This window comes from Oncorhynchus masou, chromosome 8, assembly GCF_036934945.1.
Source record: "Oncorhynchus masou masou isolate Uvic2021 chromosome 8, UVic_Omas_1.1, whole genome shotgun sequence".
Classification (NCBI taxonomy): domain Eukaryota; kingdom Metazoa; phylum Chordata; class Actinopteri; order Salmoniformes; family Salmonidae; genus Oncorhynchus; species Oncorhynchus masou.
The window spans coordinates 16,928,958-16,954,498 of record NC_088219.1 but is presented as its reverse complement, the minus strand read 5'-3'; the positions used below and the strand labels follow the sequence as shown (position 1 = coordinate 16,954,498).

The window sequence follows — 25,541 nt, the reverse complement described above, 5'->3', positions numbered from 1 at the left end:
GAGAAAGTTCCTAGAACATTACAAACATTGAAATTAACCAACTTTTAGGAAACATTCCTTTAAAGCAACAATATGTACGTTTTTAGGGCGACTCAATCAAATTCACATAGAAATGTGAGTCATAGATCTGTAATTCCCGTTGAAAGCAAGTCTACGAAGCAGTAGATCTGTTTTGTGTGCTGTTTCGTTTTTGCATCTTTTACTCGTGGTTTTGTACACCATGCTTCAAGCAGCTGAATATACAATATTTTTGGTGATGAAAAATATTTCAGAGGTTTAGATTGAACAATTATTCTCTACACATTGACTATTTGTTTTGTCTCGATCATGTTTAAGGTAAGACCCAGATGCAGACTGTGTTGAAGTAACAATGTTTATTACAACAACAGGGGCAAAGGTACAGGACGGCAGGCAGGCTCAGGTCAGGCAGAGGTCGGTAATCCAGAATAGTGGGGCAAAGGTACAGGACGGCAGGCCGGCTCAGGTCAGGCGGAGGTCGGTAATCCAGAGTAGTGGGGCAAAGGTACAGGACGGCAGGCAGGCTCAAGGTCAGGGCAGGAAGAAGGGTCAAAGCCGGGAAAAACAAGTAAATGCTGGTAGGTTCAACAAACAAAACCAACTGGCAACAGACAAACAGAGAACACCGATATAAATACACAGGGGATAATGGGGAAGATGGGCGACACCTGAAGGCGGGTGGAAACAAGCACAAAGACAGTCACATGAACTGAAATGAAACGGTCTATTAGAATTTTAGCAACCAGGAAATGGCTGGTTGCAATTTCTGCATAGTGTATCTTTAAAGTAATGAAATACCAATATTATTCCATTTTTTTTGTTGTCAAGTTCCTTAAAATGTGCAGAGAATGTTCCAAAGCCAAGCAACTATCCTGTATCATTCCCAAAAGGTTTTGGGAAGGTTGTATGGAAAATAATCATAGGACAACCACACTCTCACCAAGCTCTAAGAAACATATGGTTCTCAGAAATGTGCTAGCTGGAATATAGCTTCTTATCCTTAAATTCAGAGAGAGCTGTTTGTGACCTTTGGATAAATCCAGTTTATTGGTAAGGGTGTTCACTTTGATATCAGTCCATAAAGGCTACTAACTGGTTGGGGGCTGTCTATTGTGAATCAAAAGTGTAATGATTGGTACCACTGCAAATTAGATCACTGTCGTGGTAGCCTCGTCGAGAACCAGGCTTCCCTAAAACGGGAGGCATGACAATGACATGATTTTGAAGGTATGACAATGCGAGACTACTGTCATGGAGACTAGAAGGTGTCTGTCTTGACTGTATCAATGCCATCAGCATTGGTAGGCAAAAGGTATTGTGGAATGAGATCATTGAACAGTTCAAATGAAATCAAATTTATTTATATAGCCCTTCGTACATCAGCTGATATCTCAAAGTGCTGTACAGATACCCAGCCTAAAACCCCAAACAGCAAGCAATTCGGGTGTAGAAGCACGGTGGCTACGAAAAACTCCCTAGAAAGGCCAAAACCTAGGAAGAAACCTAGAGAGGAACCAGGCTATGTGGGGTGGCCAGTCCTCTTCTGGCTGTTTCCCGGGTGGAGATTATAACAGAACATGGCCAAGATGTTCAAATGTTCATAAATGACCAGCATGGTCGAATAATAATAAGGCAGAACAGTTGAAACTGGAGCAGCAGCACGGCCAGGTGGACTGGGGACAGCAAGGAGTCATCATGTCAGGTAGTCCTGAGGCAAGGTCCTAGGGCTCAGGTCCTCCGAAAGAGAGAATTAGAGAAAGCATACTTAAATTCACACAGGACACCGGATAGGACAGGAGAAGTACTCCAGATATAACAAACTGACCCTAGCCCCCCGACACAAACTACTGCAGCATAAATACTGGAGGCTGATGTCATTGGTTAATTGAGCCTGCTGTCTGCAACAATTGTAAAGATTTTCCTGAGGTCATAGAAGGAAATCAATCAATTTATATAAATTAATTTATGGATTTCATATGACTGCGAAGGGTCGCAGCCATGGGTGGGCCTGGGAGGGCATAGGTCTACCCACTGGGGAGACAAGCCCACCCACTGGGGAGCCAGGCCCAGCCATGGGTGGGCCTGGGAGGGCATAGGTCTACCCACTGGGGAGACAAGCCCACCCACTGGGGAGCCAGGCCCAGCCAATCAGAATGAGTTTTCCCTACAAAAGGGCTTTATTTCAGAAATACTCCTCACTAACAGGGATGTAAACACATTTGTGCACAAAATGAGAGAAATAAGCTTTTTGTGTGTATGAAACATTTCTAGTATCTTTTATTCATCTCATGAAACGTGGGACCAACACGTTGCATTTATATTTCTGTTCTGTATATGTCATACATTGACTTAACTGTTCCTGCTGACTGTGGTGTAAACTTACCTCAGTCTTTTCCTATTATATATTTATTTTCTCATAATGGAGTCATGGAAAGATTTAGTTAAGGTGACTTACATTAGTTATTGGTGCGGAGCTTGATGTTGATGGGATCAGTATCTGTAAATAGAACACATAGGTCAGTCACGTCAGCCTCTGTGGTAGTTAGTTAGCTAGCTAACCCCATTCATATACACTAACTGCTTTAGCGCCTATTAACGATGGAATCTTCTGACCAGGGGTGTTTTGTTAACAGTCCCGACGCTTGCTCTAAACGTTAACACGCATCGCTTGTGGTACGTTTTTGTAAACATAAGGGATCTTTCATATCAGCAATATCAGGCACCCTCATTTGTTGACTTCTGTGATCGAAAAAGCCTTGGTTTCATGCATGTCAACATCAGAAGCCTTCTCCCTAAGTTTGTTTTACTCACTGCTTTAGCACACTCTGCTAACCCTGATGTCCTTGCCGTGTCTGAATCCTGGCTCAGGAAGGCCACCAAAAATTCAGAGATTTCCATACCCAACTATAACATCTTCCGTCAAGATAGAACTGCCAAAGGGGGAGGAGTTGCAGTCTACTGCAAAGATAGCCTGCAAAGTAATGTCATACTTTCCAGGTCCATACCCAAACAGTTCGAACTACTAATTCTGAAAATTACTCTCTCCAGAAATAAGTCGCTCACTGTTGCCGCCTGCTACCGACCCCCTCAGCTCCCAGCTGTGCCCTGGACACCATTTGTGAATTGATTGCCCCCATCTAGCTTCAGAGTTTGTTCTGTTAGGTGACCTAAACTGGGATATGCTTAACACCCCGGCAGTCCTACAATCTAAGCTAGATGCCCTCAATCTCACACAAATCATCAAGGAACCCACCAGGTACAACCCTAACTCTGTAAGCAAGGGCACCCTCATAGACGTCATCCTGACCAACTGGCCCTCCAAATACACCTCCGCTGTCTTCAATCAGGATCTCAGCGACCACTGCCTCATTGCCTGTATCCGCTACGGTGCCGCAGTCAAACGACCACCCCTCATCACTGTCAAACGCTCCCTAAAACACTTCTGTGAGCAGGCCTTTCTAATCGACCTGGCCCGGGTACCCTGGAAGGACATTGACCTCATCCCGTCAGTTGAGGATACCTGGTCATTCTTTAAGAGTATCTTCCTCACCATTTTAGATAAGCATGCTCCGTTCAAAAAATGCAGAACTAAGAACAGATACAGCCCTTGGTTCACTCCAGACCTGACTGCCCTCGACCAGCACAAAAACATCCTGTGGCGGACTGCAATAGCATCGAACAGTCCCCGCGATATGCAACTGTTCAGGGAAGTCCGGAACCAATACACGCAGTCAGTCAGGAAAGCTAAGGCCAGCTTCTTCAGGCAGAAGTTTGCATCCTGTAGCTCCAACTCCAAAAAGTTCTGGGACACTGTGAAGTCCATGGAGAACAAGAGCACCTCCTCCCAGCTGCCCACTGCACTGAGGCTAGGGAACACGGTCACCACCGACAAATCCATGATTATTGAAAACTTCAACAAGCATTTCTCAATGGCTGGCCATGCCTTCCGCCTGGCTACTCCAACCTCGACCAACAGCTCCGGCCCCCCCCCGCAGCTCCTCGCCCAAGCCTCTCCAGGTTCTCCTTTACCCAAATCCAGATAGCAGATGTTCTGAAAGAGCTGCAAAACCTGGACCCGTATAAATCAGCTGGGCTTGACAATCTGGACCCTCTATTTCTGAAACTATCCGCCGCCATTGTCGCAACCCCTATTACCAGCCTGTTCAACCTCTCTTTCATATCGTCTGAGATCCCCAAGGATTGGAAAGCTGCCGCAGTCATCCCCCTCTTCAAAGGGGAAGACACCCTGGACCCAAACTGTTACAGACCTATATCCATTCTGCCTTGCCTATCTAAGGTCTTCGAAAGCCAAGTCAACAAACAGGTCACTGACCATCTCGAATCCCACCGTACCTTCTCCGCTATGCAATCTGGTTTCCGAGCCGGTCACGGGTGCACCTCAGCCACACTCAAGGTACTAAACGACATCATAACCGCCATCGATAAAAGACAGTACTGTGCAGCTGTCTTCATCGACCTTGCCAAGGCTTTCGACTCTGTCAATCACCATATTCTTATCGGCAGACTCAGTAGCCTCGGTTTTTCGGATGACTGCCTTGCCTGGTTCACCAATTACTTTGCAGACAGAGTTCAGTGTGTCAAATCGGAGGGCATGCTGTCCGGTCCTCTGGCAGTCTCTATGGGGGTGACACAGGGTTCAATTCTCGGGCCGACTCTTTTCTCTGTATATATCAATGATGTTGCTCTTGCTGCGGGCGATTCCCTGATCCACCTCTACGCAGACGACACCATTCTATATACTTTCGGCCCGTCAATGGACACTGTGCTATCTAACCTCCAAACGAGCTTCAATGCCATACAACACTCCTTCCGTGGCCTCCAACTGCTCTTAAACGCTAGTAAAACCAAATGCATGCTTTTCAACCGATCGCTGCCTGCACCCGCATGCCCGACTAGCATCACCACACTGGATGGTCCCGACCTTGAATATGTGGACACCTATAAGTACCTAGGTGTCTGGCTAGACTGCAAACTCTCCTTCCAGACCCATATCAAACATCTCCAATCGAAAATCAAATCAAGAGTCGGCTTTCTATTCCGTAACAAAGCCTCCTTCACTCACGCTGCCAAGCTTACCCTAGTAAAACTGACTATCCTACCGATCCTCGACTTCGGCGATGTCATCTACAAAATTGCTTCCAACACTCTTCTCAGCAAACTGGATGCAGTTTATCACAGTGCCATCCGTTTTGTCACTAAAGCACCTTATACTACCCACCACTGCGACTTGTATGCTCTAGTCGGCTGGCCCTCGCTACATATTCGTCGCAAGACCCACTGGCTCCAGGTCGTCTACAAGGCCATGCTAGGTAAAGCTCCGCCTTATCTCAGTTCACTGGTCACGATGGCAACACCCATCCGTAGCACGCGCTCCAGCAGGTGCATCTCACTGATCATCCCTAAAGCCAACACCTCATTCGGCCGCCTTCGTTCCAGTACTCTGCTGCCTGTGACTGGAACGAATTGCAAAATCGCTGAAGTTGGAGACCTTTATCTCCCTCACCAACTTCAAACATCAGCTATCTGAGCAGCTAACCGATCGCTGCAGCTGTACATAATCTATTGGTAAATAGCCCACCCATTTTCACCTACCTCATCCCCACAGTTTTTATTTATTTACTTTTCTGCTCTTTTGCACACCAATATCTCTACCTGTACATGATCATTTATCAATCCAGTGTTAATCTGCAATATTGTAATTATTCGCCTACCTCCTCATGCCTTTTGCACACATTGTATATAGACTCCCCTTTTTTTGTACTGTGTTATTGACTTGTTAATTGTTTACTCCATGTGTAACTCTGTGTTGTCTGTTCACACTGCTATGCTTTATCTTGGCCAGGTCGCAGTTGTAAATGAGAACTTGTTCTCAACTAGCCTACCTGGTTAAATAAAGGTGAAATAAATAAATAAAAATAAAAATATGTAACAGTGTAACTTTAGACTGTCCCCTCGCCCATACCCGGGCGCGAACCAGGGACCCTCATCATTTTCACACAAAAAAAAGGTTCAATTACTACACACCTTTATAGGATTAGTGTTCCCACATGGCCATAACGCCATGCTACTTCTCTTGTGTACAGAAGACAGACTGAAGACATAGGCAGATACCTGTGATACTTTTTTGATCTAGCGTGCTCTGAACACCCGTGTGTAAACGTAAGTGGAGAGGAAGTGTAGTTTGTCAACTGGAGGAACACACAGCTTGTGGATCTGTGCAAAACTGTTACAGTAAGTATGTATATTTTTTTGAAATATTATTTCTTGCTGATATGAGAGATATGGGGCATATCAGCATATGTTTCGAAAAACATTTTGATTATTGACTTTTCAATAATCAAACACAGCATAGGAAGTGTAGTTCACATAAAGCCAAATGTGGACGAATGTAACTGCTGAAAAACCTACATACGAGAAGGGTTTTCAAGAGCTAGCCAGCGGTTCGATACGGCTCGGTAGGCTGTAGCTAATGTAACCTAAAGTAGCTAATGTTAGCTTGCAAAGTTACAAATCACATCATCAGAAAGTAGTTGGCTAATTACATTGATTTGCTTTGGAATGTCTAGCCAGCGTATTACGAAAGCTAGCAAGATTTGGTATAGATAAAATGTAATTATCTGCCTAGTTAGCTATGTTACCGCTGCCAGACTTAGTAAGGTAACCAATGAAATTATACCCCAGCAGCCTGTGCTTGCTTTTAGTTTGGACAGCCACGTTGAGCACCACACCGTGACTAAACTGTACAGTTGTTCTCAACACAAAAATCCAAATAAATAATTATTCACACGCTGATGTTCTATGGGTCCACCTCGACAGGCGCTGTACTTGTCACGACTTCTACCGAAGATGATGCCTCTCCTTGTTCGGGTGGCGGTCGACGTTACCGGTCTTCTCGCCATCATTGATCCATTTTTCACTTTCTATTGGTTTTGTCTTGTCTCCCGACACACCTGGTTCCAATCCCATTCATTACCTGTTGTGTATTTAACCCTCTGTTTCCCCTCATGTCCTTATTAGAGATATTTTTTTTCATGCTCGTGTTGTTTGTATTGGTGGGGCGACGGGTCCTCGTACCCACTTTGCTTTAATTTATGTAAAATGGTTTTGGAGCTGTGTTTGTTTAAGTTATTAAACTACTCCATTCAAACGAAGTTCGATTCTCCTGCGCCTGACTTCCCTGCCACCTATACACACGACGTGACAGTCCTACATCCTGAAATCGCAATGAATTCTGGATATTGTGGTTTGCTTACAACCATGATGTGTAAATGTCTCATTTCTACCGGTGAGATGCAGAAACGCTTGCATTTTGTGTGTAGTGAGGAAATGTTCCATTTTTATGACACATATTATATGTTCATAACATAACAACATATACAGTGAAAGAGCAGTGGTGAAATGTCCCTTTAAGAACTGAGTTCTGTAGAACCTGTGGATTTGTCACCCAGCGATGGGCTTGGTACAGTATGTGTTTCCAGTTGGACAACCACAGCCTAAGTATATCATGCTTTCAAAGACACTTATTAGACTGGTGCCGTCACCTGGCCGTATCTGTTGATTTGATTCCCTCACTCGCCCATCCACTTCATCCCCTCTTTCGCCCCTCCCATTTTCAGGTGTTTCTGGCCCGGACAGCTTGCTCTGTTTCTCCTTCCCCATGGCATGGAATGGGTCTTCAGCCTGTTTTCCTCCCAGTCTCTTAGCTGTATCTAGATAACCGTTTCTTCTCTGGCTCTGCCAATTGGCCGTGCTGTGTCCATTAACAAGGTGCCTGGGTCTCTGTGGTATCTAACATATCCAGATACTTGTGAGACCCAGGCAGCACCTCCACTTCTCATCCTCTCCTCTCCCTTCGGGCACCAGATTCTAGTTCCCTCCTTCCCTTAACACCATCCTGCACCACAGCTTCACACACACACTCAAACAGACTCCACTCCGAAGCCCAGATAGCACAGAGAAAGAATGAGAATGTGAGCGAGAGAGAACAAGAAAGAAAAATGAGAGTAAGAGATCAGTGTCTCAATTCCATCAGTGTTACAAATCTGAGGAGCAGCAGTGTTGGAATGTACCAATATTTTGAAGTGTATTGAAAATCGAAATGGAAATACTGATATGCATTTACTCATGGACAGACAATCGTTGATCTAAAGGAGAAACAGTTGGCCCAAACATGGCGCCAGCATGATGTATACAGTGAGGGAAAAAAGTATTTGATCCCCCGCTGATATTGTGTTTGCCCACGGACAAAGAAATTATCAGTCTATCATTTTAATGGTAGGTTTAATTGAACAGTGAGCGACAGAACAACAAAAATCCAGAATAACAGATGTCAAAAATGTTATATATTGATTTGCATTTTAATGAGGGAAATAAGTATTTGACCCCTCTGCAAAACATAACTTAGTACTTGGTGGCAAAACCCTTGTTGGCAATCACAGAGGTCAGATGTTTCTTGTAGTTGGCCAACAGGTTTGCACACATCTCAGGAGGGATTTTGTCCCACTCCTCTTTGCAGATCTTCTCCAAGTCATTGAGGTTTCGAGGCTGACGTTTGGCAGTTCAAACCTTCAGCTCCCTCCAGATTTTCTATGGGATTAAGGTCTGGAGACTGGCGAGGCCACTCCAGGACCTCAATGTGCTTCTTCTTGAACCACTCCTTTGTTGCCTTGGCCGTGTGTTTTGGGTCATTGTCATGCTGGAATACCCATCCACGACCCATTTTCAATGCCCTGGCTGAGGGAAGGAGGTTCTCACCCAAGATTTGACGGCACATGGCCCCGTCCATCGTCCCTTTGATGCGGTGAAGTTGTCCTGTCTCCTTAGCAGAAAACACCCAAAAAGCACAATGTTTCCACCTCCATGTTTGACGGTGGGTATGGTGTTCTTGGGGTCATAGGCAGCATTCCGCCTCCTCCAAACACGGCGAGTTGAGTTGATGCCAAAGAGCTCCATTTTGGTCTCATCTGACCACAACACTTTCACCCAGTTGTCCTCTGAATCATTCAGATGTTCATTGGCAAACTTCAGACGGGCATGTATATGTGCTTTCTTGAGCAGGGGGACCTTGCGGGCACTGCAGGATTTCAAGTCCTTCACGGCGTAGTTTGTTACCAATTGTTTTCTTGGTGACTATGATCCCAGCTGCCTTGAGATCATTGACAAGATCCTCCCGTGTAGTTCTGGGTTGATTCCTCACCATTCTCATGATCATTGCAACTCCACGAGGTGAGATCTTGCATGGAGCCCCAGGCCGAGGGAGATTGACAGTTCTTTTGTGTTTCTTCCATTTGCGAATAATCTCATCAACTGTTGTCTCCTTCTCACCAAGCTGCTTGGCGATGGTCTTGTAGCCAATTCCAGCCTTGTGTAGGTCTACAATCTTGTCTCTGACATCCTTGGAGAGCTCTTTGGTCTTGGCCATGGTGGAGAGTTTGGAATCTGATTGATTGATTGCTTCTGTGGACAGATGTCTTTTATACAGGTAACAAACTGAGATTAGGAGCACTCCCTTTAAGAGTGGGCTCCTAATCTCAGCTCGTTACCTGTATAAAAGACACCTGGGAGCCAGAAATCTTTCTGATTGAGAGGGGGGCAAATACTTATTTCCCTCATTAAAATGCAAATTAATTTATAACATTTTTGACATGTGTTCTTCTGGATTTTGTTGTTATTCTGTCTCTCACTGTTCAAATAAACCTACCATTGAAATTATAGACGGATCATTTCTTTGTCAGTGTAGCCGGGAACGACGGGTGTATTTTATGATTGTCAATTCAGTATCCTCTCTACACTATCTCTCCTCTTTCCCCTCTTTCCTCTCTTCTCTCCAACGCTGTCTCCCTGGCCTGTTCCAACCTCCCTGCTGGCTGGCTTGGTGTTGCTCTAGCACAAGCCCCATTCCATTACTTAGTAGACTTGCTGAGTTGAATTTCGGCCAGGATGACTGAAACTACAGATGCCAAAAGGTCATTTGACCAAATGGAGTGAAGCCCTGGACTAGTGTAAAGGGACATACAGTAGAACATATTTAATAACATTACTCTCTGGTTCACATTCTCTTAATAACCCCAAGTAATTCCAAACATTTTAGTTGCCTTGATGTGTTGTCTGTGTAATCCCTTTGTGGAGATGACTGGTAGTGATTGAATTGAGAGTTGCTGTGTCATGTGTAGGCTATCTCTGCCTTCCCAACTGCTTTTCTGGATGGACTCTCCCTTAAGACCACACATGAGTGATTTCATTGATTGAATTATCTTCCATTATCTGAAGTTAAGAGTAAGTGTAACGGATGTGAAACGGCTAGCTTAGTTAGCGGTGGTTCGCGCTAAATAGCGTTTCAATCGGTGACGTCACGTGCTCTGAGACCTTGAAGTAGTTGTTCCCCTTGCTCCGCAAGGGCCGCGGCTTTTTTGGAGCGATGGGTAACGATGCTTCGTGGGTGACTGTTGTTGATGTGTGCAGAGGGTCCCTGGTTCGCGCCCGGGTATGGGCGAGGGGACGGTCTAAAGTTATACTGTTACATAAGCATTCATTTAAATGCAATTACATTAAATCTAACTAGCAGTGCATGTTACTGTAACATACATGTACATGATCACATCCAAGATACACTCCTACCACAGCCTTAATTTGATCAGCATCAAATCTATTTTCTTGCCTGCTTACTTTCCTCTGATTAAAAATGTTTTCACACCTCCTCCTTGTTATCTCCTCCTCCTTTCTCTCTCATCCTCCTTTCTCTCTCCTCCTCCTTGTTATCTCCTCCTCCTTGCTCTCTCAAACCACCTCCCTCCTCTCTCCCATTTCTCCACTTCCCTCTCTCAAACCCCTCCTCCTCTCTCCCATTTCTCCTCTTCCCTCTCTCAAACCACCTCCCGCTCTCTTTCTCATTTCTCCACTTCTCTCTCTCAAGCCCCCTCCCCCTCTCTTTCTCATTTCTCCACTTCCCTCTCTTAAACCCCCTCCCCCCTCTCTCCCATTTCTCCACTTCCCTCTCTCAAACCCCCTCCCCCTCTCTCCCATTTCTCCACTTCCCTCTCTCAAACCCCCTCCCCCTCTCTCCCATTTCTCCACTTCCCTCTCTCAAACCCCCTCCCCCTCTCTCCCATTTCTCCACTTCCCTCTCTCAAACCCCTCCCCCTCTCTCCCATTTCTCCACTTCCCTCTCTCAAACCCCCTCCCCTCTCTCCCATTTCTCCACTTCCCTCTCTCAAACCCCCTCCCCCTCTCTCCCATTTCTCCACTTCCCTCTCTCAAACCCCCTCCCCCTCTCTCCCATTTCTCCACTTCCCTCTCTCAAACCCCCTCCCCCTCTCTCCCATTTCTCCACTTCCCTCTCTCAAACCCCTCCCCCTCTCTCCCATTTCTCCACTTCCCTCTCTCAAACCCCCTCCCCCTCTCTCCCATTTCTCCACTTCCCTCTCTCAAACCCCCTACCCCCTCTCCCATTTCTCCACTTCCCTCTCTCAAACCCCCTCCCATCTCTCTCCCATTTATTATTTTACATTTCACAACCCTTTCCTCGCTCATCCACGCACCCATCTCTACCTCTTCCAATCTCTCCCTTTCTCTCTCTCCCTCTCCTCCCTCCCTCCCTCCCTCCCTCACTCTCTCTCTCTCTCTCTCTGTGTGTGTATGTGTTGTGGTCTTGCTGTCTCAGTGTAATGTGATCCAGCAGCAGTGCTGATTGCCCCCTGCTCTGCTCTGGTTGCTAGGCAGCTGATCTGAGACCAGTCCCTCCTTAGTGCTGCACCTCCCTCGCCGACCCGTCAGCCTAGCGCCAAAGAGAGGAGGGGGGATGGTAGCACCGTGACACCAATCTGAATGCCACACTCAGTCTCAGGCCACCAGGCAGGCAGGCGACACTCAGTCAACCCCTAGAATGTTCTGGGCTCTAAGGATGGTCAGAGGCTTGTCAGACTGCAGTACTGCAGAGTGTAGTGTACACAGCCAGGGGACAGGCTAGCCAGGGGACAGGCTAGCCAGGGGACAGGCTAGCCAGGGGACAGGCTAGCCAGGGGACAGGCTAGCCAGGGGTTAGCTATGAACTGGTTACACAGATATGAACAATAACCTCTAAGGTCGCTCCGGCAGATTGGCTGTATGATGCGGGGCCTTCTTCTAATGTCTTGGTGTTAAAACACTACATGCACATTTGAGTTTTCTATGTCATTCATTACCTGAGTGTAGGCCCCAGTGTGTGGCTAGCACAGTGGGTTAGCTGTTGGAAAGTTGCCCAGGTGTTGGATATCAGTAGGGTGGTAGCTATGGTTATTGGTTAGTAACAGAGTGTTAGCTTGCTGGGCTGCTGTGGTGAGGGATAATGGTTTTAGACTTACTTCACAGTGGACTCATTTAGGGCCCCATTTTCTGTCCAAAAACAGCTCTCAGATGCACTACAGCAGTTTTGTTATTTTCTGTGCATAAATGGAAGCACATTGGAGCCACACTGACTCCTTACTCTTGCCCTTTCTTGGTTGGTGCATTAAAAGTGTAACAACCACAGAAGCAAGGAACGTTTACATTTATGAGCTACATTTAGCTGAGGCACAGTGTCTGTGTTGAAATGAAAGCTGTTGTTAACTAGGGCTGGGAATTGCCAGGGACCCCACAATACAATGGTATCACTATACTTAGGTGCCGGTACAATATGCAATGCCATTCTCACCATTAAATACTGAACAAAAATCTATAGTGACAGTTCATGAAAGAAAACCACTCAGTATCTCTAAAATCACTCAGTATCTCTAAAACCATGTAGAGAAATGAACATTACATCCTCTGGCAACAGCTCTGATGGACATTCCTGCAGCCAGCATGCCAATTTCACGCTCCCTCAAAACCTGAGACATCTGTGGCATTGTGTTGTGTGACAAAACTGCACATTTTAGAGTGGCCTTTTATTGTCCCCAGCACAAGGTGCACTTGTGTACTGATCATGGTGTTTAATCAGCTTCTTGATATCCCACACCGGTCTGTTGGATGGATTATCTTGACAAAAGAGAAATGTTCACTAACAGGGATGTAAACACATTTGTGCACAACATTTGAGAGAATAAGCTTTTTGTGCATATGGAACATTTCTGGGATCTTTTATTTCAGCTCATGAAACATGGGACCAACATTTTACATGTTGCTTTTTATATTTTTGTTCAGTTTATATGTATTGTGATTTGATACTGTGATTTTATTGCAAACATATTGCTCCCCATATGTCTGCTGCAGAGGGACAAGAGAGAGCTGTTCAGTAATGGAAATAAGTGCTGAAAACAAATTGTCTCCCTGTTTAAAAAGAATATGGAGAACAAGCTAGCTGATGCAGGTACAGCTAACTAGCACAAAAATAATATTATCAAAACAATAGGATATATTGTCCAACATAATATCTTGATATGTAACTGTATCAATTTGATCCTCATCACTATTGTTAACCCCTGATATGTAATGCCGAATAGCATTAACCACCCCCTTCTCTCATCCCTCACGTCTCTCTCTTTCTCTACTTCTCTCTCTCTCTCTCTCTCTGTAGAAGTACCGGTACCAGGATGAGGAGACACCCCCCTTGGAGCACAGTCCAGCCCATTTGGGTCAAGGGAAAAGCGCTGAGATGCTTCACATGAGCGATAAGAACCTCGCCGCCATGGAGGCAATGCATGGCTACACTCCGCACACACACATCTCCCCTATCAAGGTAGGACAAACTCACGTATGTTACATACCTCTGTCAGGTACGACAAACCTCTGTCAGGTAGGACACACACTCATTAATCACTGCACCCACACTTACAGTATATCTCCACCTTTAAAGAAGGACACACAACAATCACAAGCAAATATATCCACCCATGCATGGTACCACCCACACACAAACTGTCTCTTTATATCACTCTACATCTATTTCTATCCCTCTCACTCTCTCTCTCTCTTTCTCTCTCTCTCTCTCTCTCTCTCTCTCTCTCTCTCTCTCTCTCTCAGTGCATCCTCTTGGGAAAAATGCATTCACATTTGTCTTTGTCTCTGAAATCAACATTCACAGTTTGTCAGTGTCTCTATCACTCAGTCTGTGTATTGGATTTATTTTGTGTACTGTGACTTGAATGATATGACTCCTGTCTTTTCCTGGACTTGTTCTGATCCATGTGGTTTCTCTGAAGTCTAGAGTCAAGGAGCCTGAAAACTATCCTAAATTATATGACATTTCTTGAAGAAAAGATCATTAAGACTTCACTGAGGACATGTCTGTGACGTGACATTTTGATCATTGCATTATGACATCACCAATCATCTGCCCAGTTAAGTCCTCCTACACTCACTGCAGTGTCAGCAGGACCTAAGGGGACTTGATGTTTTCACTTCTCTGTACATGCTGCTCATATCAAAGGCCCCTCTGTGAGACTGTCTGGTCTGATCTCCAGGATTATCTGTTCCACTGATCCCAAGTACAGATATAGTGCTCCCTGAGTTCCCTGTTGGCTCTCTTTTAGTGTAGATGAAGGTTAAATGAGATTATCACTGATTCAGGTTATGGTATTGCTTAATTACAACAACACATACATTTGATCATTATCTCTTATGTTATGATAAAGTGCAGGTGTGATGTTCATTGTCTCTCCCTATTTTTGGAATACTCCCTACTTTGTTGGTTCCGCTTTGAGATGGAGTCACACAGATCGAAGGGTATTTGCCCCCTCGTGTGTTAATTAAGAGGAACTGCAACTTAATTTCTGCACTGGAGAAACTGGATTCACTTCATGTGAAATGTTCTGTTTATTGACACCTTAAGCATTTATTCTGTGAAATAATCATTAGTGTTCCTCAATGTTAATGTAATGCTGATAGGTCTGGTCCTAGTTGCTGATTAGGCAAGGAGAGATCAAGCTGTTATACAGCTTATAATATGGAATGTTCCACCCAATGACAGGAATAAGTGTGGTGGTGGTGATGGCAGGTTTTTTGTGTTTTGATTATTTTTCCGATGTCTAGGTTTCCATGTCAAGTTCCATGTCTAGTTTTCCATGTCTAGTTTTCCATGTCTAGTTCCATGTCTAGTTTTCCATGTCTAGTTTTCCATGTCTATTTCCATGTCTAGTTTTCCATGTCTAGTTCCATGTCTAGTTTTCCATGTCTAGTTCCATGTCTAGTTTTCCATTTCTAGTTTTCTATGTCTAGTTTTCCATGTCTAGTTTTCCATGTCTAGTTTTCCATGTCTAGTTTTCCATGTCTAGTTTTCCATGTCTAGTTTTCCATGCCTAGTTTTCCATGTCTATTTTTCCATGTCTAGTTTTCTATGTCTAGTTTTCCATGTCTAGTTCCATGTCTAGTTTTCCATGTCTAGTTTTCCATGCCTAGTTTTCCATGCCTAGTTTTCCATGCCTAGTTTTCCATGTCTAGTTTTCCATGCCTAGTTTTCCATGCCTAGTTTTCCATGCCTTTTCCATGTCTAGTTCCATGTCCCCACTTTTGTTTCTTATCTCACCATCTGGCTTTCCTTCTCTTACCTAACACTCATCCTCTGGCTTTCCTTCTCTTACCTAATACTCATCCTCTGGCTTTCCTTCTCTTACCTAACACTCATCCTCTGGCTTTCCTTCTCTTACCTAACACTCATCCTCTGGCATTCCTTCTCTTACCTAACACTCATCCTCTGGCTTTCCTTCTCTTACCTAACACTCATCCTCTGGCTTTCCTTTCCTTCTCTTACCCAACACCCATCCTCTGGCTTTCCTTCTCTTACCTAACACTCATCCTCTGGCTTTCCTTCTCTTACCTAACACTCATCCTCTGGCTTTCCTTATTTTACCTAACACTCATCCTCTGGCTTTCCATTCCTTCTCTTACCTAACACTCATCCTCTGGCTTTCCTTTCCTTCTCTTACCTAACACTCATCCTCTGGCTTTCCTTTCCTTCTCTTACCTAACACTCATCCTCTGGCTTTCCTTTCCTTCTCTTACCTAACACTCATCCTCTGGCTTTCCTTTCCTTCTCTTACCTAACACTCATCCTCTGGCTTTCCTTTCCTTCTCTTACCTAACACTCATCCTTTGGCTTTCCTTCTCTTACCCAACACTCATCCTCTGGCTTTCCTTCTCTTACCCAACACTCATCCTCTGGCTTTCCTTCTCTTACCCAACACTCATCCTCTGGCTTTCCTTCTCTTACCTAACACTCATCCTCTGGCTTTCCTTCTCTTACCCAACACTCATCCTCTGGCTTTCCTTCTCTTACCCAACACTCATCCTCTGGCTTTCCTTCTCTTACCCAACACTCATCCTATGGCTTTCCTTCTCTTACCCAACACTCATCCTATGGCTTTCCTTCTCTTACCTAACACTCATCCTCTGGCTTTCCTTCTCTTACCTAATATTCATCCTCTGGCTTTCCTTCTCTTACCCAACACTCATCCTCTGGCTTTCCTTCTCTTACCTAACCCTGATTGAACTAACAATGCTAACTACCTTCTATTTCAGTTGAATAGTTGGATTATATTTATTTTGTTTACTTACTTCACTCTTCTTTTTCTTCTTCTTCTTCTTCTTCTTTTTCTTCTTCCTCCTCCTCCTCTGGTATTTACACCTATCTGTATGATTAATTGCGTAGCACTCTGCAATATAACCTGTCAATGTATTACCCTACTCTTCTTTTTTTAACTCAAAACTAGATTATAACACAACATCAGATTATAACACAACACCAGATTATAACACAACACCAGATTATAACACAACACTAGATTATATCACAACACTAGATTATATCACAACACTAGATTATAACACAACACTAGATTATGACACAACACTAGATTATGACACAGCACCTGTTTATAACACAACACCTGTTTATAACACAACACCTGATTATAACACAACACCTGATTATAACACAACACCTGATTATATCACAACACCTGTTTATAACACAGCACCTGTTTATAACACAGCACCTGTTTATAACACAGCACCTGTTTATAACACAACACCTGTTTATAACACAACACCTGTTTATAACACAGCACCTGTTTATAACACAGCACCTGTTTATAACACAGCACCTGTTTATAACACAACACCTGTTTATAACACAACACCTGTTTATAACACAGCACCTGTTTATAACACAGCACCTGTTTATAACACAACACCTGATTATAACACAGCACCTGTTTATAACACAGCACCTGTTTATAACACAGCACCTGTTTATAACACAGCACCTGTTTATAACACAACACCTGTTTATAACACAGCACCTGTTTATAACACAGCACCTGTTTATAACACAGCACCTGTTTATAACACAACACCTGATTATATCACAGCACCTGTTTATAACACAGCACCTGTTTATAACACAACACCTGTTTATAACACAACACCTGATATATATATAACACAGCACCTGTTTTTATAACACAGCACCTGTTTATACAGCACCAACACCTGTTTATAACACAACACCTGATTATATCACAGCACCTGTTTATAACACAGCACCTGTTTATAACACAACACCTGTTTATAACACAACACCTGATTATATCACAGCACCTGTTTATAACACAGCACCTGTTTATAACACAACACCTGTTTATAACACAGCACCTGATTATATCACAGCACCTGTTTATACTATTTTATTCCAACTGTCTTTGCCATACTATTATCCCTTCTTCTCTGTGCACCCCATTCCTTGTTTTTTACTACCTATCCTCTTATCTCCTCCACCCTAGTTACCCTCTCCCCTTTACCATCTCTGTTGTTTTGCAGCCGGTGTTGATGTCGTCAGGCCACACTCCTATGTACACCTCTGCTGTTTCCACACTGGTAAGAGCACAGAGCTCTCCTGCTGCTCAGAGCAGAGCTGTTGTTGTCATCACCATCATCCCTGTGGGCCTGGTATATTTGACTGGTAGGATGCCTGGTCTATTGGACTGATAGGATGCCTGGTCTATTGGACTGTTTGGCTGCCTGGTCTACTTGACTGGTTGGCTGCCTGGTCTATTGGACTGGTAGAATGCCTGGTCTATTGGACTGGTTGGCTGCCTGATCTATTGGCCTGGTTGGATGCCTGGTATATTGGACTGGTTGGCTGCCTGATCTATTGACTTTTGTTGGATGCCTGGTTGGATGCCTGGTCTATTGGACTGGTATTGGAATGCCTGGTCTATTGGACTGGTTGGCTGCTATTGGACTGGTTGGCTGCTGATTGGCTGATCTATTGGACTGGTTGGATGCCTGGTCTATTGGACTGGTTGGCTTGGCTGCCTGGTCTATTGAATTTTGACTGGTTGGCTGCCTGGTGAATGCCTGGTCTTTGGACTGGTTGGGCCTGGGACTGGTTGCCTGGTCTATTGGACTGGTTGGCTGCCTGGTATTGGAATGCCTGGTCTATTGGACTGGTTGGGCTGCCTGATCTATTGGCCTGGTTGGATGCCTGGTCTATTGGACTGGTTGGCTGCCTGGTCTATTGGACTGGTTGGCTGGCCTGGTCTTTGGACTATGCCTTGGACTGGTTGACTGCATGGTCTATTGGACTGGTATATTTGGCTGGTAGGATGCCTGGTCTATTGGACTGAATGCCTGGTCTATTGGACTGTTTGGCTGCCTGGGATGGCTGCCTGGTCTATTGGACTGGTTGGCTGCCTGATCTATTGGACTGGTTGGATGCCTGGTATATTGGACTGGTTGGCTGCCTGATCTATTGACTTTTGTTGGATGCCTGGTTGGATGCCTGGTCTATTGGACTGGTAGAATGCCTGGTCTATTGGACTGGTTGGCTGCCTGATCTATTGGACTGGTTGGCTGCCTGGTGAATTTTGACTGGTTGGCTGCCTGGTGAATTTTGACTGGCTGGCTGCCTGGTCTATTGGACTGGTAGAATGCCTGGTCTATTGGACTGGTTGGCTGCCTGATCTATTGGCCTGGTTGGATGCCTGGTCTATTGGACTGGTTGGCTGCCTGGTCTATTGGACTGGTTGGCTGCCTGGTCTATTGGACTGGTTGGCTGCCTGGTCTATTGGACTGGTTGGCTACCCGGTCTATTTGATTGGCTGGATGCCTGGTCTATTGGACTGGTTGGCTGCCTGGTCTATTGGACTGGTTGGCCTGCTATTGGACTGGACTGAATTATTGACTGGCTGGCTGCCTGGTCTATTTGAATGGTAGGATGCCGGTCTATTGGACTGGTTGGATGCCTGGTCTATTGGACTGGTTGGATGCCTGGATCTATATTGAATTTTGACTGGTTGGCTGCCTGGTGAATTTTGTTGGCTGCCTGGTCTATTGGACTGATGCCTCTACTGGTTGGCTGCCTGATCTATTGGCCTGGTTGGATGCCTGGTCTATTGGACTGGTTGGCTGCCTGGTCTATTGGACTGGTTGGCTGCCTGGCCTATTGGACTGGTTGACTGCATGATCTATTGGACTGGTTGGCTGCCTGGTCTATTTGAATGGTAGGATGCCCGGTCTATTGGACTGGTTGGATGCCTGGTATTTGACTTTTGTTGGATGCCTGGTTGGATGGCTGGACTGGTAGAATGCCTGGTCTATTGGACTGGTCTATTTGACTGGTACTGGTTGGCTGCCTGGGAATGCCTGGTCTATTGGACTGGTAGAATTGGTCTATTGGACTGGTTGGCTGCCTGATCTATTGGCCTGGTTGGATGCCTGGTCTATTGGACTGGTTGGCTGCCTGGCTGGTGCCTGTCTATTGGACTGGGTTGGACTGGTTGGCTGCCTGATTTATTGGATGAATGGTAGGATGCCCGGTCTATTGGACTGCCTGGTATATTGGACTGGTTGGATGCCTGGTATATTGGACTGGTTGGCTGCCTGATCTATTGACCTGGTTGGATGCCTGGTTGGCTGCCTGGTCTATTGGACTGGTTGGCTACCCAGTCTATTTGACTCTATTTGACTGGCTGGCTGCCTGGTCTATTTGACTGGTAGGATGCCTGGTCTATTGGACTGATTCCCTGGCTGGTCTGTTGGACGGGTTGGCTGCCTGATTTATTGGATTGGTTGGCTGCCTGATTTATTGGACTGGTTGGCTGACTGTTCTATTGGACTGGTTGGCTGCCTTGTCTATTGGAGTGGTTGGCTGCCTGGTCTATTGGAGTGGTTGGCTGCCTGGTCTTTTTGACTTGTTGGCTGACTGTTCTATTGGACTGGTCTGCTGATTGGTCTTTTTAACTTGTGAAATACCTGATCTCTTTGACTGCTTGTCTGCCTGGTCTCTTCAACTGTTTGGATTCCTAGTCTATTTGACTGGTAGAATGCCTGTTTTTTTTGACTGGTAGAATGCCTGTTTTTTTGACTGGTAGAATGCCTGGTATTTTTGACTGATAGAATGCCTGGTATTTTTGACTGGTAGAATGCCTGGTATTTTTGACTGGTAGAATGCCTGGTATTTTTGACTGGTAGAATGCCTGGTATTTTTGACTGGTAGAATGCCTGGTTTATTGGACCAGTTGGCTGCCTTGTCTTTTGTACTTTTTGGCTGCTTGGTTTCTTGGACTGGTTGGCTGCTTGGTTTCTTGGACTGGTTGGGTGCCTGGTTTCCTGGACTGGTTAATTGCCTGGTCTATTGGACTGGTTAATTGCCTGGTCTTTTGGACTGGTTAATTGCCTGGTCTGTTGGACTGGTTAATTGCCTGGTCTGTTGGACTGGTTAATTGCCTGGTCTGTTGGACTGGTTAATTGCCTGGTCTATTGGACTGGTTAATTGCCACAGTTATTATTTTGTGTCAATGGGCTACAGGATATGGGTATTTGGATAATCCTTCTGTGAAGTACTGTATGTTTGATATGAGCTAGACTTTAGGCCAGTGCAGCAGGAATAGACTGTGGCCAGGAGTGGGCAGTGTTTAACTGTGGTGTTCTCATCATCACCTTGAATTGGTGGCCATGTTGCAGGAACTCTAATGCATGTGTTTAATGATGAAGGCAGATACGAGTTGTTAACTGTTTGGATTCCTAGTCTATTTGACTGGTAGGATGCCTGGTTTATTTGACTAGTGGGATGCCTGATCTATTTGACTGGTAGGATGCCTGGTCTATTGGACTGATTCGCTGGCTGGTCTGTTGGACGGGTTGGCTGCCTGGTTTATTTGACTAGTGGGATGCCTGGTCTATTTGACTGGTAGGATGCCTGGTCTATTGGACTGATTCGCTGGCTGGTCTGTTGGACGGGTTGGCTGCCTGGTTTATTTGACTAGTGGGATGCCTGGTCTATTTGACTGGTAGGATGCCTGGTCTATTGGACTGATTCGCTGCCTGGTCTGTTGGACTGGTTAATTGCCTGGTCTGTTGGACTGGTTAATTGCCTGGTCTGTTGGACTGGTTAATTGCCTGGTCTTTTGGACTGGTTAATTGCCTGGTCTGTTGGACTGGTTAATTGCCTGGTCTGTTGGACTGGTTAATTGCCTGGTCTGTTGGACTGGTTAATTGCCTGGTCTGTTGGACTGGTTAATTGCCTGGTCTGTTGGACTGGTTATTGCCTGGTCTTTTGGACTGGTTAATTGCCTGGTCTGTTGGACTGGTTAATTGCCTGGTCCTGGTCTAGTCTTTGGACTGGTTAATTGTCTGTTGGACTGGTTAATTGCCTGGTCTTTTGGACTGGTTAATTGCCTGCCTGGTTATTATTGCCTTCAGTTATTATTTTGTGTCAATGGGCTACAGGATATGGATATGGGTATTTGGATAATCCTTCTGTGAAGTACTGTATGTTTGATATGAGCTAGACTTTAGGCCAGTGCAGCAGGAATAGACTGTGGCCAGGAGTGGGCAGTGTTTAACTGTGGTGTTCTCATCATCACCTTGAATTGGTGGCCATGTTGCAGGAACTCTAATGCATGTGTTTAATGATGAAGGCAGATACGAGTTGTTAACTGTTTGGATTCCTAGTCTATTTGACTGGTAGGATGCCTGGTTTATTTGACTAGTGGGATGCCTGGTCTATTTGACTGGTAGGATGCCTGGTCTATTGGACTGATTCGCTGGCTTGTCTGTTGGACGGGTTGGCTGCCTGGTTTATTTGACTAGTGGGATGCCTGGTCTATTTGACTGGTAGGATGCCTGGTCTATTGGACTGATTCGCTGGCTGGTCTTTTGGACTGATTCGCTGCCTGGTTTATTTGACTAGTGGGATGCCTGGTCTATTTGACTGGTTGGCTGCTTGGTCTTTTCGACTGGTTGGCTGCCTGGTCTGTTTGACCAGTAGAATGCCCGGTCTATTTGACTGGTAGGATATCTGGTGTATTTGACTGGTTGACTGCCTGGTCTTATGGACTGGTTGGCTGCCTCGTCTATTGGACTACTTGGCTGCCTGGTCTTTTTGACTGGTAGAATGCCTGGTCTATTGGACTGGTTGGCTGCCTGGTCTATTTGACTGTTAGGATGCCTGGTCTATTTGACTGTTTGGATGCCTGGTCTATTGGACTGGTTAATTGCCTGGTCTGTTGGACTGGTTAATTGACTGGTTAATTGCCTGGTCTATTGGACTGGTTAATTGCCTGGTGTATTGGACTGGTTAATTGCCTGATCTGTTGGACTGGTTAATTGCCTGGTCTGTTGGACTGGTTAATTGCCTGGTCTGTTGGACTGGTTAATTGCCTGGTCTGTTGGACTGGTTAATTGCCTGGTCTGTTGGACTGGTTAATTGCCTGGTCTGTTGGACTGGTTAATTGCCTGGTCTGTTGGACTGGTTAATTGCCTGGTCTTTTGGACTGGTTAATTGCCACAGTTATTATTTTGTGTCAATGGGCTACAGGATATGGGTATTTGGATAATCCTTCTGTGAAGTACTGTATGTTTGATATGAGCTAGACTTTAGGCCAGTGCAGCAGGAATAGACTGTGGCCAGGAGTGGGCAGTGTTTAACTGTGGTGTTCTCATCATCACCTTGAATTGGTGGCCATGTTGCAGGAACTCTCATGCATGTGTTTAATGATGAAGGCAGATAAGAGTTGTTATGATCAAAGTGCAGTTGCTGTTGCATATTGTTTTAAGTTCAGTTGAGGGTGTTGATTAGCAAGATCTTTCCTCCGTACAAACAGTGATGTATGTACAGTAACATATATGCATCTCATTAAAAATGGGGCAGGTAGGGTGAGAAAAAAATACAATATTTGTTGTCTCTTATCTGAACACATTAATCCGTGTGTGCATGTGTGTGTGTGTGCCGGTATGAGCTGTGTTGTGATGCTGCTTTGTGTGGAGTACTCCTTAGGGATTCAGCTCCCCAGCCGGTCGGCAGTGATCCAATAAATGATGTCTCCCCAACACACTCACACACACTCTTGCTTCTGCAGTGACAGGAAGCCACTGATGTGGTTTTCTAGGCAGATGGCAGTAGTTGTGGTGTCAGTCGTGCATCTCGTTGGCTGCTAAGTGCCTGACTACTCCGTTTGCCAACAACACAGAAGACTCCTGCTCTGTTCTGTTCTGATGCTTTATGGCAGTGGTCACCAACCATTTCTAAGTCAAGATCACTTTCTGAGTCAAAATGCATGCCAAGATCTACCTCTGATTTTGTAAGTCGAACTGTAGCAATGAGGATTGTGCAGTAAACTATAGGCCCACTACATTATCACTGCATACTGGCTTTGCTTGAATTGTCCTGCCAGTGTTGTTCTTCTCAGACCTGTTGTTACATTATATTTTAAAACATGTAGGTATATGTTCACACTGGTAATGGATCATTTGTTGTATTACTTGTGAAGCACAGCTGAGTGAGCAATGTAATTAGCTTCTTTTTTCTGGACTGATGGCCTGCATCTGATGGTCAGTCTGAGGGTAGGTAGGGAGCAGCAGTGAGGCTGCCTCTCACCCAACTCACCGCCCCTCGTCTCTCCCTAAAGGGGACACAGTCTTCCAGCTGATGGCGAAACTTAAGTCGCACCCATTCATTTTGTTTCTACTATGACCAGTGAAATATTAACTGATATTAAAGAAGACACAATCTGCTAATAATAACAACACAAGCTTATCACAACACTTTGCTGTACTCATTCATTACAGCTGCAGTGCTGGTTGTACTCATTCATTACAGCTGCAGTTCTGGTTGTACTCATTCATTACAGCTGCAGTGCTGGTTGTACTCATTCATTACAGCTGCAGTGCTGGTTGTACTCATTCATTACAGCTGCAGTGATGGTTGTACTCATTCATTACAGCTGCAGTGCTGGTTGTACTCATTCATTACAGCTGCAGTGCTGGTTGTACTCATTCATTACAGCTGCAGTGCTGGTGTTACTCATTCATTACAGCTGCAGTGCTGGTTGTACTCATTCATTACAGCTGCAGTGCTGGTTGTACTCATTCATTACAGCTGCAGTGCTGGTTGTACTCATTCATTACAGCTGCAGTGCTGGTTGTACTCATTCATTACAGCTGCAGTGCTGGTTGTACTCATTCATTACAGCTGAAGTGCTGGTTGTACTCATTCATTACAGCTGTTACTCATTCAGTGCTGGTTGTACTCATTCATTACAGCTGCAGTGCTGGTGTTACTCATTCATTACAGCTGCAGTGCTGGTTGTACTCATTCATTACAGCTGCAGTGCTGGTTGTACTCATTCATTACAGCTGCAGTGATGGTTGTACTCATTCATTACAGCTGCAGTGCTGGTTGTACTCATTCATTACAGCTGCAGTGATGGTTGTACTCATTCATTACAGCTGCAGTGCTGATTGTACTCATTCATTACAGCTGCAGTTCTGGTTGTACTCATTCATTACAGCTGCAGTGCTGGTTGTACTCATTCATTACAGCTGCAGTGCTGATTGTACTCATTCATTACAGCTGCAGTGATGGTTGTACTCATTCATTACAGCTGCAGTGCTGGTTGTACTCATTCATTACAGTTGCCGTGATGGTTGTACTCATTCATTACAGCTGCAGTGCTGGTTGTACTCATTCATTACAGCTGCAGTGCTGGTTGTACTCATTCATTACAGCTGCAGTGCTGGTTGTACTCATTCATTACAGCTGCAGTGCTGGTTGTACTCATTCATTACAGCTGCAGTGCTGGTGTTACTCATTTATTACAGCTGCAGTGCTGGTTGTACTCATTCATTACAGCTGCAGTGCTGGTTGTACTCATTCATTACAGCTGCAGTGCTGGTTGTACTCATTCATTACAGCTGCAGTGCTGGTTGTACTCATTCATTACAGCTGCAGTGCTGGCTGTACTCATTCATTACAGCTGCAGTGATGGTTGTACTCATTCATTACAGCTGCAGTGATGGTTGTACTCATTCATTACAGCTGCAGTGATGGTTGTACTCATTCATTACAGCTGTTACTCATTCATTACAGATGGTGCTGGTTGTACTCATTCATTACAGCTGCAGTGCTGGTTGTTACTCATTCATTACAGCTGCAGTGCTGGTTGTACTCATTCATTACAGCTGCAGTGCTGGTGTTACTCATTCATTACAGCTGCAGTGCTGGTTGTATTCATTCATTACAGCTGCAGTGCTGGTTGTACTCATTCATTACA

At 45.0% G+C, this 25,541-nt stretch overlaps 1 protein-coding gene across 1 annotated transcript in view; it reads left to right on the top strand.

The window, feature by feature from the left end:
* Window positions 1-25,541, top strand: part of LOC135544248 (disks large homolog 4-like) — an 88,463-nt gene that overhangs the window by 18,387 nt on the left and 44,535 nt on the right. The window contains exons 2-3 of the mRNA XM_064971710.1: window positions 13,568-13,729; window positions 17,806-17,862. Coding sequence (XP_064827782.1) covers window positions 13,568-13,729; window positions 17,806-17,862 — 219 coding nt within the window. The remainder of the gene's footprint in view (window positions 1-13,567; window positions 13,730-17,805; window positions 17,863-25,541) is intronic.